Source organism: Pithys albifrons, chromosome 20 (assembly GCF_047495875.1).
Source record: "Pithys albifrons albifrons isolate INPA30051 chromosome 20, PitAlb_v1, whole genome shotgun sequence".
Taxonomy (NCBI): Eukaryota; Metazoa; Chordata; class Aves; order Passeriformes; family Thamnophilidae; genus Pithys; species Pithys albifrons.
The window spans coordinates 9,139,862-9,155,664 of record NC_092477.1 but is presented as its reverse complement, the minus strand read 5'-3'; the positions used below and the strand labels follow the sequence as shown (position 1 = coordinate 9,155,664).

At 44.0% G+C, this 15,803-nt stretch overlaps 1 protein-coding gene across 1 annotated transcript in view; it reads left to right on the top strand.

Annotated features, from left to right (window-relative positions):
• The first annotated feature begins 3,723 nt into the window (after positions 1–3,723).
• Positions 3,724–15,803, top strand: part of MED27 (mediator complex subunit 27) — an 88,005-nt gene continuing 75,925 nt past the window's right edge. The window contains exons 1-2 of the mRNA XM_071574226.1: positions 3,724–3,968; positions 5,736–5,880. Coding sequence (XP_071430327.1) covers positions 3,763–3,968; positions 5,736–5,880 — 351 coding nt within the window. The 5' untranslated portion in view covers positions 3,724–3,762. The remainder of the gene's footprint in view (positions 3,969–5,735; positions 5,881–15,803) is intronic.

Genomic DNA, 15,803 nt, shown 5'->3' with positions numbered 1-15,803 from the left:
GCATCCTGAAGTCATCCCTTTGCTTTGATGTTGCTGATTAATTACAGCCCACGTGGTTCTCAGTAGCTGCAATTTGAGTAAAATTGCCATAACATACTTTGCTGTGAGAGGTTCATCTTAATTACACACTCCCCAGCCGAGCTTCTGCTTGAGGAGGGAGCTGAACTTCTCTTGCTGCATGTGATGCCAGGTTGGGTTGTTACTTTTCCCCCTCCTTTCCTTCCAAGTGAGCTCAGAGCTTAAGTACATTATGAGACTGACAGCACCCAAAATGAAATTCTCTCTTTAGCCACAGAACAGATCCAGAACTGGCAGTTCAGCTCAGCCTTCCCTCTCCCATCCCTCAGTCTCTGCTCGCACAGTGCAGCAGGGATGGGGATAACTGGGCTGCCTGTAGTACCTGTGTTAGCACAGGGCTCTGCCAGAGCTAATTAGCAAGGCTAAGAGGCAGGTTTATTAGGCTGGGCAGGCTGCTGAACTACCAGCAGGAGCTTCCCAAGCTGCTGTTTGAATCTCTCTGCACAGCACCGAGCTGTGCAATGTGGATGTGGCCCATATGCTTTAAATGTGATCTCTTTTTGGAGGGAGGGCACAAGGCCCTTGCACTGCTGGTGGAGAAGATAAAAGGTACCAATTCAAATGCTTGCTCAGGTGTGGATTCATGCCCATATTGAGCCATCCCAATAATTCTGCAGGAGCCTACTCAACAGCTGTCAGATAGTAAGATTTTGGGATGTTTTGAGCATCAGCTGGATTCTTGCTTCTATGTTTTATTAATGATTTTAAGGCAAGAAGACTTTTATCAGTACCTCGGAGATATCCTGGCTCCACATATTTTATATCCATAGTGCCCACTCCCAATGTACCTATAATGAAGATTAAATTAGCATATTGCCTTGGTTTGGGCAGGCTGCCAGTTAGGGAATATTGCTTAAAAGAAACGAGCAACACAGGCATGGCAATGGCCTACAAATGAGCACACCAAATTATGCAGTCTTTTCCTTACAGATGTGGCAAAACAGGAGGAGAAATAACAAGGGGAATAGGAACTCCTGCTCTCTTCTTCAGCCATTATCTTTAGGTGTTGAAGCAGAGTCTGCCTTAACTCCCCATGGAGCCAGTGGAGCTCTTAGTGCTCTGAATTGCTTGTTGTCTGTTCAGGAGGACTTGGCTCCTCATTTATGCAAGAAAAAGCAGATCCCTGGAGCAAAAAATATGAATGGCCTCCTTTGAGTTTTTAAGGCAAAGCTCTGCTGTGCACTTTGTTCCATAGGGGCAAGTTCCAAATGGTTCCTTATATATTTATGGGTTTGTTTTCAGGCCACTGTTTTGTTGTTAGTTTAAAAATAGTAAAAGAACTGTCAAACCCTTTTACTCTTCCAGGTAGGGTATGAAATCAGAATTCCTTGCATTTGAGCACCTCGATGACAGGGATCTTGGAGGTAATTAAAATAAATGCTATATTGATAGCTGAAAATATATGTTTAAAAATAGTAAATCTTTAATGGAAAAGAATCATCCATTTCCAAGTGATAACATACAAAATAAGTTACAGACCTCTGCAATGTGCACCCAGAGTCTGAGGCTTGTAGTGAGAGGAAAAAAGAATAATGTAATGGAGGAAGGATCTTTCAGCCTGCAAGTATTCCCTTATAGCACAGTACCTTGTTGTCCAATCTATTATAGTCCAAAGAAAGGTATTTTATGTTTAAAATAACTAATATTATAGATCCAAAAACAGTTTAGGTTGCCAGTCTGGCTGAGATAGTCCTGTCCTTGCTTCCTCTGGCTGCTGTTCTCTGATTTAGTGCTTTTTTACATAAAGAAATATCCCAATCTTGTTCCCATTTGCCTTACTAAGTGTGCTCAGTCCATTGCTGATTCTTTGAAGTACATTGCTATGTATTTCACTGTTTATGTTTTGCTTCCAGGTTTGCTTTACCTCAGTGCTCAGACACAACAGCATCACTGAGCTCAAGAGAAGAGGAACCGCAGCCCTTTCACTTTCTCATCCTTCATGCTGAGTAAAAGGGTTTCACTTACCAATAACCTCTCATGTTGTCTGAGAACATTTAATTGATTGGATGCAATTTTCAGAATCTGTCACTCGATAGACAGAGAAGTGTCACTGAGTGGAGGGCGAAGCCTCGCTTGGCTTGGCCACCTCAGCTGTTCTTGTCATACTCATTTCCATTTTACGTGTAAAAGAAGTCACCCCTGACCAAAGGATCTGTGTGGATTTTGCTTACTGAATTTAATTAATACTTTTATGGAAGAGGTTGTTATTTACTTTAGAAGCTGAGAAAACAAAAAACCCCTCCCTGTGCTGCAGTTTACTCTGTGTGTAGTGACTATTGGCCTCTGCAGAGCTTCATTTACTTTAGCTCTGTTTATTTTAGCTGCACTCTGAGGGTGAAAAGAGCTGCTGGTGGCATGAGAAACACAAGCAGCTCCTACAAAACCAAACCAGTGCTGTGATGGCACTCTCAGACTTGGCAGTGCTTTCAAAGATTGGGTAAAGAAGGCCAGGGCCTGTTGGTTTCAGCAGGAATCGTGGCTGAAATATAGAAACAAAGAACCACAAACCACTTTGGGCTGAAAGGGACCTTAGATATTGTCTAATTGCAATGCCTGCCATGGGCAGCGACAACTTCCACTGGGCCAGGTTGCTCAAGCCCCAGTTCTGAGACATGAACTGTAGGACAGAGACTCATCCTGCACATCCTCAGCCTTCCCAGGAGCATCAGGTTGGATATCAGGAAGAAATTCTTTACAGAGTGCTCAGGCATTGGAATGGCCTGCCCAGACAGGGGGTGGATTCCCCATCCCTGAAGGTTTTTAAGGTGAGACTGGATATGGCTCTTAATGCCATGATCTATTAATCAAAGTGGGGTTGGATTAAGGGTTGGACTTGATGATCTCAGAGGTCTCTTCCAAAGCAACTGATTCTATGATTCCATGATCACTGTGATGAAAGTGCTCTTGCCTGCTCCAATCTCAGCATAGTTTTTGCAGCAGGACTGGTGGCCTTGCTTGCCATTCCAAATAGATTTGTTTCCATTTCTCTGCCTGGGAAACACCCTGCAGATCCACAGGCCACCCAGATGATGGAATATACCCCATATGTGCTTCATTGTGGTCTGCAGCTCCTTCATGTTCTCTTCTCTCTGGTGTCCAGCAATGGGACCCCAGGGAATGGTGTGAGGCTGTGCCAGGGCAGGGTTAGGTTGGATATCAGGGAAAAATTCTCCCCCCGGAGGGTGGTGGGCACTGAACAGGCTCCCCAGGGTTTGATCACAGCCCCGAGGCTGCCAGAGATCGGGTAGTGTTTGGACAATGGGACAGGGTGGGATTGTTGGGGTGTCTGTGCAGGGCCAGGGCTTGGATTTGATCGTTATGGGCCCCTTCCAACTCAGGATATTCTGTGATACTGTAATTCTATGGTAATTCTATGATTTGAGGCACCTGGATCTGGCGCCGGGTGATGCCGCTCAGGGGTTACCGCGGTAGCGCTGGACTTGACGACCTCAGAGCTCTCCTCACACCTTAAGAAGAAATCAAAAGTTTATTGAGGAGGGGCCAGAACCGGTGACATCGGCGGAAAACGCTCTGAGGCTGTAAAAAAGGCGACAAAAACCTCTAAAAAGGCGATAAAAACCTCTAAAAGGCGGATTTGGGGCGCCCACTGCGCCCCTCGCCCAAGCGCTCGGACTACACTTCCCGGCGTGCCCCGCGCGCGGCCCCGGCGGCGGCGCTGCCAAGATGGCGGACGCGGCGCTGAGCCCCGGCGTGAACCTGGAGGCGTTTTCCCAGGCCATTGCCGCCATCCAGGCGCTGCGCTCCAGCGTCACCAGGGTCTTTGACTGCCTCAAGGATGGGATGCGCAACAAGGAGACCCTGGAGGGCCGCGAGAAGGGCTTCATGGCCGCCTTTCAGGAGAGCCTGCACTCCGTCAGCCGCGACCTGGGGTGAGCGCCGAGGGCCGGAGGGGTTTGCCCGTATGGGCAGAGGGAGCGGGCCCGGCGCTGTCCTGGCCCCTCATGGAGCTCCCCATGGGTGTCCTGGCCATTCACGGAGCTCCCTGGCCCCTGACGGAGCTCCCCATGGGTGTCCGGGCCCCTGACGGAGCTCCCCGGGGCCGTGTTCGCTCCCCGGGAAGGTTTTGGGCAAATAAACGCGAAAACGCACCTGTTTATTCCTCTCAGCATCTCGTTCGGTTGCCCCTTCGTGGTGTTCCATTGCAGTCCCCATAGGGGTGAATGTGCTCGTAAATTTCACCTGTTCCTTGTCCTCGTAAATTTCACCTGTTTCTTGTCCTCGTTTTGTTTTAAGGAAGGAGCTGTCGGGGTGGTTGCCTTGGGCAAGGTGAAGGTGTTCGGTTGTAGGGAGATTTTTCGTCTGTGTTTTGAAGTTTTTTGTTAAAAAATTCAAGCGCTTTCTGGACTCAAGATATTCAGTAGCATCCAAGGGGTTCAAAAGGGGCCGTTTTATTACCAGAAGTTGCAGGGCTTGAAAGTTAGCCCAGGTAAGTGTAGTTGTTTAGAACCAGCAGGTGTGTTTTGTGTAGGTAAAGGCAAACTGAGGCTGAAGAGATGGAGGAGAGTTATGGGCTGAAGAGAGAGTCATTCAGCAGGTTTGTTCATTTTAATTGAAATTCCTTAGACACTGGAACTGAGTACTGAGTGTACCTTTAGGGACATGGTTTAGTGAGGGACTTGGCAATGTGAGGTTTGTCGTTGGATTTAATGATCATAAAGGTCTTTTCTAACCTATGATGGTCCCTGTTGGTCCTGCCACTGGGTTGGGCTGTATCCCCTGGAGGTGTCCAAGGGCAGGGCAGGCAAAAGATGTTGCCAGAACATCTTTTGGCCTTCAGGGATTTAGTGTTCAGGGCCTTGTGTACAAGACTTTGTTTCTTGCTGGACAACGAGCCTTGATGGTTTTAAGTTCTGATTGTGGTCATACAATTCATTACCCACTTCTTCCCATTTTCAGGAGTGACGTACCCACCTCTAGAGACTTGTGTTGTATCCCTTTGGATTTTAGTTTCCAAGTTGAAGAGGCTTCATGGTTCCCTCCATAGAAGCTGAGCTGTTCCTTTGGTTACCTTTCTTGTCTTGCAATGGGGCTTTTTGAAGAATATCTACTATAACCCCCAAATCTTGTTTGCAAACAGTACTAGGTAGCAGTTCTGGTGTTGGGCTTGGATCCTTCGGGTCTCTTCCAACTCAGGATATTCTATGAGTTGGCCCATTCAAGTAGGAAGGGAACACTCCAAGGTGCACTGAGGTTAAAGCTACCAGTGGACCTTTATGTTGTGAAAGTATTGTGCCATGGCCAATCACAGTTGAAAAACCTCCAGGGATGGGGAATCCACCCCCTCTCTGGGCAGCTCATTCCAATGCCTGAGCACTCTCTCTGCAAAGAATTTCTTTCTGATATCCAACCCAAACCTCCCCTGGCAGAGCTTGAGCCCATCATGCCCCCTTGTCCTATTGCTGAGTGCCTGGGAGAAGAGACCAACCCCCACCTGGCCAGAACTTCCCTTCAGGCAGTTCCAGGCAGTGCTGAGGTCACCTCTGAGCCTCCTCTTCTCCAGGCTGAACACCCCCAGCTCCCTCAGCCTCTCCCCACAGCACTTGTGCTCCAGTCCCTTGATGGCTGCCCCTGCAGAGGATTGTACAGCTCAGATTCCCAGATCTGTGTATAAAAAACGCTGTTCTCTTTTCTTTTAGGGAGCTGGAGCGTCTGAGCAACCTGGTTGGGAAACCCTCCGAGAACCACCCCCTGCACAACAGTGGCCTCCTGAGCCTCGACCCTGTGCAGGACAAAACCCCTCTGTACAGCCAACTCCTACAGGCCTACAAGTGGTCAAACAAGGTAACAGAAAACATTGGTCTGTTTTAGTTGTGTGTTCCTGCGGAATGTTTGATCTGTGACACAGCAGACTCTGACAAACTCCCCGAGTTTTTTATGAAGTTTCTTCTCCCAGGCACTCAACAATAGGACAAGGGGGCACGATGGGCTCAAGCGCTGCCAGGGGAAATTGAAGTTGGAGAGCAGAAAAAAATTCTTTGCAGAGAGAGTGCTCAGGCATTGGAATGGGCTGCCCAGAGAGGGGGTGGATTCCCCATCCCTGGAGGTTTTTTAACTGAGATTGGCTGTGGCCCTGAGTGCCATGATCTGGTAAAGGGACTGGAGTTGGGCCAAGGGTTGGACTTGATCTTGGAGGTCTTTTCCAACCCAATCGATTCTGTGATTCTCTGGATGTGGCACTGAGTGAGAATCCACCATGTCTTGATCCAACCCTACTGTGATCACCAGCCCAGGGCACTGAAGAAAAAAGAATTCATTTGCTACTTTCAGCAAAAATAAAAGTATGAAAACTTCTAACTTGTAATGCAGTTAAGTCTTCAGGGATTTAATTACTTCTCTAGGTCATTATCAGAGTAAACTCAGTCAGTAATGAAATAGCTTTGGCAGAGCTGTTCTAATGTAGTTTTTATTAACTTAGAGTGTTACGGAGCTCTAAAGAGGCATTTTTTGTAATCCTGGATTCTGACTTCAGAAAGCTGGAAGTTTCAGCATCCTGTGCACTCAAAATGTGAAATGTTGGAGGAGAAAAGCAGTTGTTTTTTTTCTTTTCTCTCTGTTGTCTTGGATTTGTGTTTCACAGCTAAAATGAAGGGTGCTGTTGAAGTTGCAGGTGCTGTGTTGGCTGTGGCAGGGTGGGAGTTGCTGACTGTGCCATCAGCAGCACAGACTGTTGTGCTCAGCTCCTCATTGCTAAACACACTCCTTGAATAAGTGTCACTTTGTTACTTCTTTTGGCCGCCCTCTGTTTGTATTGTGTGTCTGCTGCTTTCAATGCCTTCACAGGGAGTGTTTAGAAGTGCTGGTGTGTCAATGCACTCCAGGTCTGCCTGCATTTAATTTTTAATTTGTGCCCCCTTAGTGGCTTGCCTGTTTGTATTTTTGATGAGCTGAGAGAAGGGCACTTTGCTCTGCCTGTGATTGTTCATGCATTGCTGATGGCAGGAATGGCCAGGGCAGGAGAGGTGGAGGAGAGTTCTGGGCTGGGCTGCAGTTCCAAAAGGACATGCATGAAATTCAAGGAAAATGAACACCCACAGACTTTGTGTTACACGTTTGAATGCATTATGTTTATTTTTCAGACATGAAGAGACTGTTAGGAGGCACTTCTAAGACAATAATGAGTAAGGTTGGTAATAACAGGGCTATCTCATGGCAAATGAATATTCAGTATATCAAAGCACCATCCATAGTACTGTAGGTTTCAAAAAATCCCCACTTCTCTGTGTTATTTTTTGTCTAAAATTGAAAGGACAATTAGAGGCCTGAAATGATAATTCTTAAACCCCACCCAAACACCAAAACCCAAACAAAAAATCTGTAGCACTTCAAAAGTTACTTTATAGTCTGTTTAAAAGCTGAGTTCGGCTACTTAGTTCAATATTTCTGCTTTGGAGGTGAGTCTGAGCCAGTGACAGTGACTTTCCAAATGCCATAAACCACATAAAGCTCTTTAAAACATAGTGCTACCAAACTGGTTCTTTTTAAGTATGTGAATGAACCTAAAACTTCAGCAGTTCTGTAAATCTGAAGGTGGATCATATCTACCTATATGACTGTTTTTGTTGGTTGTAAAAATAATAGCTTGTTAGTTTTATTTTCTTACATTTCACCTGAGGCTTTATAATCATCATTCCTTGTGGCTCATGAGATGTTAGAATAGTTGTTCTTTCTATTTGCAGCTTTGTTTTGATGTTGGGTTCTGCAGATGTCCAGTTTGGGGCTGATGAGGGATGCACGGGCAGGTTTTTGGGTTGGAGAGCAGTGCTGGGTGTTGTGTGATGAAGATCATGGTCTCAGATATCAAGGGAAAATGCTGTGTGTAAGATGTGACTGTCAGCACAGGAGTTTAGACTGACCTGACACTCATCAACTTGTTTTATTTGCCACAATTAATCCTTCTAACTGTGTTTAGATATGTATTGTAAGAATACCCTTTTTCAGGTGCAAATTTACTGACCTTTTTGGCTTAGTGCAGCAGAGAGGGACTGCATTTAATTAGGATTTTCCAGGTATTTAGCCCTGAACTTACTTTACTGCTCATGTGAGTCTCAGCACTAGTTCCTCCAATTCTAAGTATCCTAAATTTACCTGCTCCAGGAGCATGGAAAAGTAAAAAATGAAAACTTCCCTTCCAGAAGTGAGTTTCCTTGGCAGTGCTTGTTATTTATTAGCACCTGCTCTCCTGATATTTACTTTCTGTAGTTTACCCAATAGTTTTGCAGATGGTGGAGTTGTCAGTATAATGGCAGCAGCTGTTTGGGAACACAACAGCTTGTCAAATGCATTAATTACACACACATGCAGATGTAAAGGAACTTTCCTTTTCCAGGTGTTTAACAGCACTCACCGAGCTATAACTGCAAACACAGGACGTTTATTTTATTGCAAGCAGAAGCTAAGTGGGTTTTTCTTCTCTGCTGTAACTTCTTTTAGGCATCAGTAGAAATTGCAGAAGTGAATTTCTCTGCTGACTGTGAGGTGCATGGAGACACGTTGTAGCCATGGACAGTATTTAGCTCTGCTTGATAAATTTCTTTCCCCCTCTTCAATTTTATTTAAGAAAAGAGGTTATCTTTATTACAATTGAAGTGCTGTTTCCCAGAAGGATCCATATGTGCTCTAATGTAATACTGGAGATGTAATATTAGATAAGATAAAAATGAGCTATCATTCTGCAAGGGTGATGCAGAGAGAGTATTATGGGTAGGATAGAAGGATTTGTAGATAGAAGTGTTTTTTTTCCTCATGGTCTGTCTCTGTTTAGTCACTGTACTTGAATTCTGGGTTTAGGAGTTATGTACATGTTGGCTCTTGATTTTTTCTTGGTAATTGTTGTGTCTGAGCAGGTGAAATCTGAGCTGACAGGAGCAGTCAGGAGGAGCAGAAACAGTTCTATTTTGTGTGTGTGTGGCCTGAAACTGCCTGGAACAGTCAGGCCTGGGTCTGCAGTGCTGCTGCTTTGCCCCTCATTACCAGGTGCCTGCTTGTTGTGCTATCCTGGAGTTCCACCGCGGGGAAAAGGCATCAGCTCTATGCTTAGATTAAAGGATTTTTCTAAAAGTCACTTACTAGACTGAAATACTGACTAAGATTTGGTTTTGTTGTTGTTTTTTGTTTGTTTGTTTTTGTGGCGTTTCTGTTTGGTGTTTTGTTTGTTTGCATGGTTTGGTTTTGTTTTTAAAAAAAAAGAGATGTGACCTCAGATTTGTGACAGACACTGGAAGAACTCTCTTCTCTTGCTCTTCAGGACACTTTTGTGGCAAGTGCCTTTAGACTGGCCTTCCTTGCTCCCAGTGCTGCTGCTTTTCTGCAGGAGATGAGACCATCAGCTCATGAATAAAAGCATCATTTACTAAGCAACTGCATTTCTTAATATTTATTCTCAATACTTGGTGACAAAGGTTTGGTGGGGCAAAAATATTATGTATATATTATGTTATTATATATTACATACATCTCCATATATAAAATGCTTAATTAAGCCTGTGATAGAATTGTTGCTTGGTGAAGCTCCAGCATTGCTGGTGGTCAGCAGGTTTTTGGAATCCAGGAGTGTGGATTCATTCTTTGAGTGCTTTAAACCTCTCTGTTGCAGCTGTGGTGAGGTTATTTGTTGCCTACAGCCTGTGCTTGTGCATCCTCTGCCCTGGCAGAGTGTCCTGTGCCCTCACCCTGTGGGTGCCCCAGGCAGTGTCTGTTCAGCTGTTTCCTTTGGCTTCAGTGGAACAGAAAGTAGTGCCTTGTGTGTCCACTGAGCAGGGCAAAGGCTTTAATGGGCAGAGGTTTCAGCACTCTTTATGGCCTGATGTAAAGTAGCTCATGCCCAACACTTGAGCTTTAATCAGTGTAGAGCTTCTTTGCCTCTTTGTTTTAATTGTTCAGTCAGAGTGTGTGTGCAGGATGGATCCACTCCCAAACCAGGGCTCTGGAATTGCTCCTTCTACCAGGCTGCAGAAACTCTGTGTGTGTTGGAAAGCAGCAAACTTGGGCTTCCCTGAGTTGCTGAGTGAGAGCAGCAGAGTTCACTTGTCTAAGTGAAAATGGTCTGCAAGTTGTCTTTCCTTTCCACTCCTCCTCTTTGCACTAAAGGATTTGTTTTCAGACCTTGAAATAATATTATCAACAGCAGTAGAAGTGGGGAGAAGTGAGAGCATCTGTGGTCTTGAACAGGTGATCTTATTTTCATTTTTTTTGATTTTTAACCTCATTTTTAATGTTGCATTCCATGCTGTTTTCAGAGTTTCATTTCTCTGTGTGTTTCACTCCAATTCCAACACCTCTTGAACCTGCATTGTAGATACATTTGAGTGGTGGTCTTGTTTTATCTTCATGAGATGGTACTTACTGTGTTTTCTGCTGCTTGAAGGAGAAAGCAAAAAAATCAGCTTTTCTAACTTTATGACTTTCTGAGGGAGTAGGATTTAGATCAAATTATTTAATTTACTCATCTGTAAAAAGATGATTTTGGCAACTTGCATAAACTTTACAGTATCCGTGCATTGGACTTGATGATCTTTGAAGGTCTTTTCCAACCCAGTCGATTCTATGATTATAAATTTTCCAAGTGAACAGAACTGGACAGGAGTTGTCACCAATTTATTTAAAAGTAATATGCTGGCAAATACAAAATGAAAGAAAAATGCTGTTGATCTGCATGTGGAAATGCACTAAAAATATTTGGATTGAAATTTGTTGCCTCATCGCTGCCTCTTGTTTTTACATAAATTTAAAATCGAACTCTTAAGATTACCATTAATGAGTTAAAATGATTTTCTGTCACATGACTGAAGAGAAAAGGTATATATAGGTTTTGTTTATTAAATTATTTTGATGTATTCCCTGATAAATTATTTGTATAAATTGTGTTTGTAGGGCTCAAAAAAAGAGAAATCAATAGAACATGTAGAGAAAGTCCAGACTTGTTACGACTGCCCTTGGTAGCTTAGTATTGATTAGACACAAATATTGAGTTTAATGACAATAAATGACATTAAATGTTAACCATGATAGTAGAGAACCCCAGTTGAACAGGAAAAAAAATTACTTCATCTTGATTGTAAAATGAAGTGTTCATTCCAAGGGACATGAATTTTAAATTTTGAATGTGCCCAAACATTTTGAATTTAATGTTTTACAGTAGCACAGACAATGTAACTGAATTACTGTGTTGGCAGTTCTTGGGAATTTCAGGCAGATGGCCAAGATTTTGTCCTTTTCAGGACTTTTTTCTACAGAAATGTGATGTTACAATTTTTGTTGCATGTAGATCCAGCTTATTCTCCTGAGATTTCACCCAACCAGACTGGGGAAGGTTTTGTTTCCATGTGAACTGTAATCTCAGTGACAGGTGAGTGGCATTGAGTGACCTGGGCTGTGACACCTGGAGCTGCTGTTTGCCCAGTGCTCCTGGAGGAGGCTTTGAGGATCCCCTGTGCCTGCTGGGAGCACAGTGGGGAGGTTGGTGGTGCCACTGGGAATCCCAGTGAGCTCTAAAGGAGTGACCCTTCCCCTGTACTCTGCGTTGGTGAGGCCACACCTTGAGTGTTGTGTTCAGTTCTGGGCTCCTCAGTTCAGGAAAGAAATTGAGGGGCTGGAGCGGGGCCAGAGAAGAGCAACGAGGCTGGAGAAGGGACTGGAGCACAAGTGGTGTGGGGAGAGGCTGAGGGAGCTGGGGGTGTTTAGCCTGGAGAAGAGGAGGCTCAGAGGTGACCTCAGCACTGTCTGGAACTACGTGAAGGGAAGTTCTGGCCAGATGGGGGTTGGTCTTTTCTCCCAGGCACTCAGCAATAGGACAAGGGGGCATGATGGGCTCAAGATCTGTCAGGGGAGGTTTGGGTTGGATATCAGAAAGAAATCCTTTACAGAGAGAGTGCTCAGGCATTGGAATGGGTTGCCCAGAGAGGGGGTGGATTCCCCATCCCTGGAGGTTTTAAAGTGAGCTTGGCCGTGGCACTGAGTGCCATGATCTGGTAAAGGGACTGGAGTTGGACCAAGGGTTGGACTTGATGATCTCGGAGGTCGTTTCCAACCCAATCCATTCTATGATTCTATACTTTAAGAATAGAATCATCCCTTGATTTGCTCACAGAAGGGAACAAATGAAAAAATGAAATCAGATTTGTATTAAAGTGACAAGTCCCTACAAAGGTTTCTCTGGTGGACACTGAAGAGCACCTTTAATCTCCTTTGTAAGAGCAGAATTGGTTCTTCCTGCAGGGAGCTGCTCCAGAAAGGCTCACAGGGATGACCAGCTGTGGGCTCCTTTCCTGGGCAGATGAGCCCTGAGAGTTTTCATTCCCATCTCTGGAGAAATGAATGATGCATGAACTGGTGTTCTCTTCTACACTGGGCACAAAACAGGAGCTGGACCACTTGGATTCTATTCCTGCTTTTCTTACTAATTGTTGTAACCTTGAACAGGATGCATGATTTTTTCCTGTGCCTCGTTTTTCTTACAGATAAAATAGGATAATAATACTTAACCTACTTCTTCTAGTCTAAATGTGTCTCGAGTGCATTGGGTTCTTTGGACAGAAATGCCTTGTAGATGCCAAGTATTATATAGCCAGTGACTAATGTTGTTTGCCTGGCAGTCTGGAAAAATGCCCTTTATGGGCTTTTAATTCTGTGTGATTTTAGGCAAATGTTTTGATGAAATGCCCTTGCTGTTCAGAATTACATTAATGTTCTTTTTTTCCTGTTGTTTTTTTGTTTAAATATGACTAGGAAACAGGTGGTTACCTCTGTGCTTCCAACTGCTGCAGTTATTAATTACTGCTCAGTTGTCTGCCTGGAGAATGCCAGCTCTTACTATTGCAGGGTTGGTTTTAGTGGCCAGCAGTGGCAGGGATGGCAAATTCAGGTGGTGTGCAGATTATTTACAGTGATGAGGAAGAAAGTGTTTGTACCAAAATATAGTGGGGGGAGACAGGAATTTCAGTAGTCTACATTTACTTTTTACTGGAGGAGGAAAAAGTGAGACATGAAATTTTTCTGAGTGGTATTAGGGATGGATAACATTAGTTATGTCCATCTTCCCTTCTCAGCTGGAATCTCAGTTTTGGGCTCTTGTGTTTCTTTGCCTTTGATTCCTCTGTTGGTTTTGAACAGAAGTCCAACCTAGGGCTATTACAACTATTTTACTGTTACCATGTCTGGCTCTGGAAGTGGTTTTGCCACCTCATAATCTGAATGAATGGAAATTAAAATGACCAGTGTCCTTTTTCTTTGCTCTGCAGAAAGATGCTCCAGCAGATGAGAGAATTTGCCACATATTTTGCCTTGTGTCAGTAGAGAGATGAGTGGAATTTCTTTGACATTTCAGTAATCTGAGGTTAGTTTATTAGTTCAGGAGTAGAAAAGTGATGATGAGTAACTCGTTGCTTGAAAAAAGAGAAGTAATTAGGCTTTGATTCTGACTAATCTGTTACATAGTTTGAATGTTTTATATCTGTGATCTTCCCAGAGTTGCAGTAATAATTCACACCAGGATGTAATTGTGCAATAAGGTTCTATGTGTCCAAACAGAATTTGGCATTCTTACTGAATTTTGTTAGAATATTTTAAATCTAAAGCAGCCTGAGAGCATTCTGTGGTGATTTTCTGTTGTTGTGCCTGGTGTTTGTTGTTGTTCAACAGTATTTTTCAAGGCTCTGATCAAAATAATGCTGTAAGCAGTACCAGTCTCACTTTTCCTAATTATGGGAAGTGATCTATCAATACACACTGTTATAAATCACAGCCCCCTTGTCAGCTGGTGGGAATTACTTAATGCTTTGCAACACCTTTATTTGTTAATGAGTGGGCTTTTTCCCCTGTTTCTGTGATAGGTATTAATGTTGTAGCTGTTAGCCTGTTTCAGGATGGAAGTGATTGATGTGGCTCTGTTTTAACCAAAACTCCTGATTCTTTTCCCCCCCTCACTCTATTTTTCCCCTCTGCAAGGTCTCTCCATACAGTTCCTGTTGGATGGCTCCGTTATGTAATTCCTGTGTCAGTGATCACTGTATAGTGTGATCCTCAAGCCAAACTGCCCAAACCTGCACTGCTGTGTGTTAGTGGAGTTTGGATCCAGCTGAGCCATGCACAGACACAGAAATGTGGTGGGTGAGTAACTCTGGTACAGCCATTAGATCAGCAGCAAAGGCTTCACTTTGAGAAGCTGAAGGAAACAACAAAGTACAGCTGGAAGTCCTTGTTGTCTGGGGATTAATTGATGAATGTGCAGGACTGCAGAACAGGAGAGAAACTGAGAGAAACCCTCAGCCCCAGCATTCCTTTGAATTCCCAGTTTGCTGCTCCCCCAGCTCTGGGTGCCTCAGACTGACTCTGGTGGTGATGAAAGCCTGAGCATCTCCTGGATGGTGCCACCAGGAAAGCACAAAGGATGTTTGCAGAGACTCAGAAGTTCTGTCTGGCTTTCTTTGAGGCAAATTAAAGATGTTTGTAAAGCATTCAGTGACCTTCATGTGAAGGGCATTCAAGGAGTATGAACACTAATATAAAATAACTGATGCAGGTGATAAGCATCCCACTGATATTCTTTATATGGAAAAGAATTTTTTTTTAGCTTCTAGAGGAAATCAAATAAAATGGAAAATTTAATGATGTCGCCCTGTTGCTCTCTACTTTTGTTGTTGTCAGGTCTTTTTGTGTGACTGTTATTTGGGGGTTTTTTAATGCAGAGGTGTGCTCATATCTGTTCTTTGGAGTTCCATTTGGGAAGTTATTGAAGTCACCCCCCTCAGAGTGATTCAATTGTTTGAATTGCATATAAGCAATACTCAGTTCTTACCCATTGGATACTAATCAGATGCTGTTGATAATTGGGCTGTAAAACATGGAGATGACCTAAAAGCTGGTAAAATTGGGAATAGTCTGTGTAAGGAGCTGTAGGTAATCAGAAGTGCAGTTCTGACCACTGGTTTGGCTGCTGCTTTGTGGAAAGGTACATTGGCAAAAATGTGGCAGCAGTTTATTCTCAGCAGTGGATAATTCTGAGCTTCTGATGTTGAAGGTGTGTAACCCAGGGGGGTCTGTGGTGATCCTTGTGGGGGTCAGTGAAAACTGATTCTTGTATTTCTGTGAGGGAACAAGAATCCTGCCCTGGGGGAGTGGTGGTGTTTGTGGCTCTGATGCTGTGGCAGTTGAAGAATGAATAAGGAATTACAGCCCAGGACATCAGGACTATTCCTGGAGTAAGGACTGTGGCCTGTGCACCTCTGTGTGGCTGTTGGGCTGCTTGAGGAGCTCCAGAAACATGTCTTGGCTCTCCTGGACTGTGAGTAGTGCCACAGTTGGGCAAGTTTGGGGCTTGGTAGTAAAGCAGAGAAGGGATCAGAATATGAACATTGCACTCAGAACTATAGAAGGGATCAGAATATGAAAATTGCACTCAGAGCTACTTCACTCCTCACTCCATTTGCTGTATCTCTTGGTATGAGCTGGCAGTTGGATCTAGTTACTAGAGTTGTAAAATCTGAAGTTCTGGAAGTAAAGACGACTTACCAGTACATGTTATCACTTCCTTTGCTGATACAAGATTAGCCCAAGCACGTATAGCAGTTCATTTAATCTAATTTTAAACACCCAAATGTAAAGCTGCCACTTGCAGAAGAAACAGAACCCATGAATAAAATCCTTTGGATGCTGACACTTGTTCGGTTACAGCATGCCTAGAGAAGGATGTCCTCTGAATTAATAAAAGC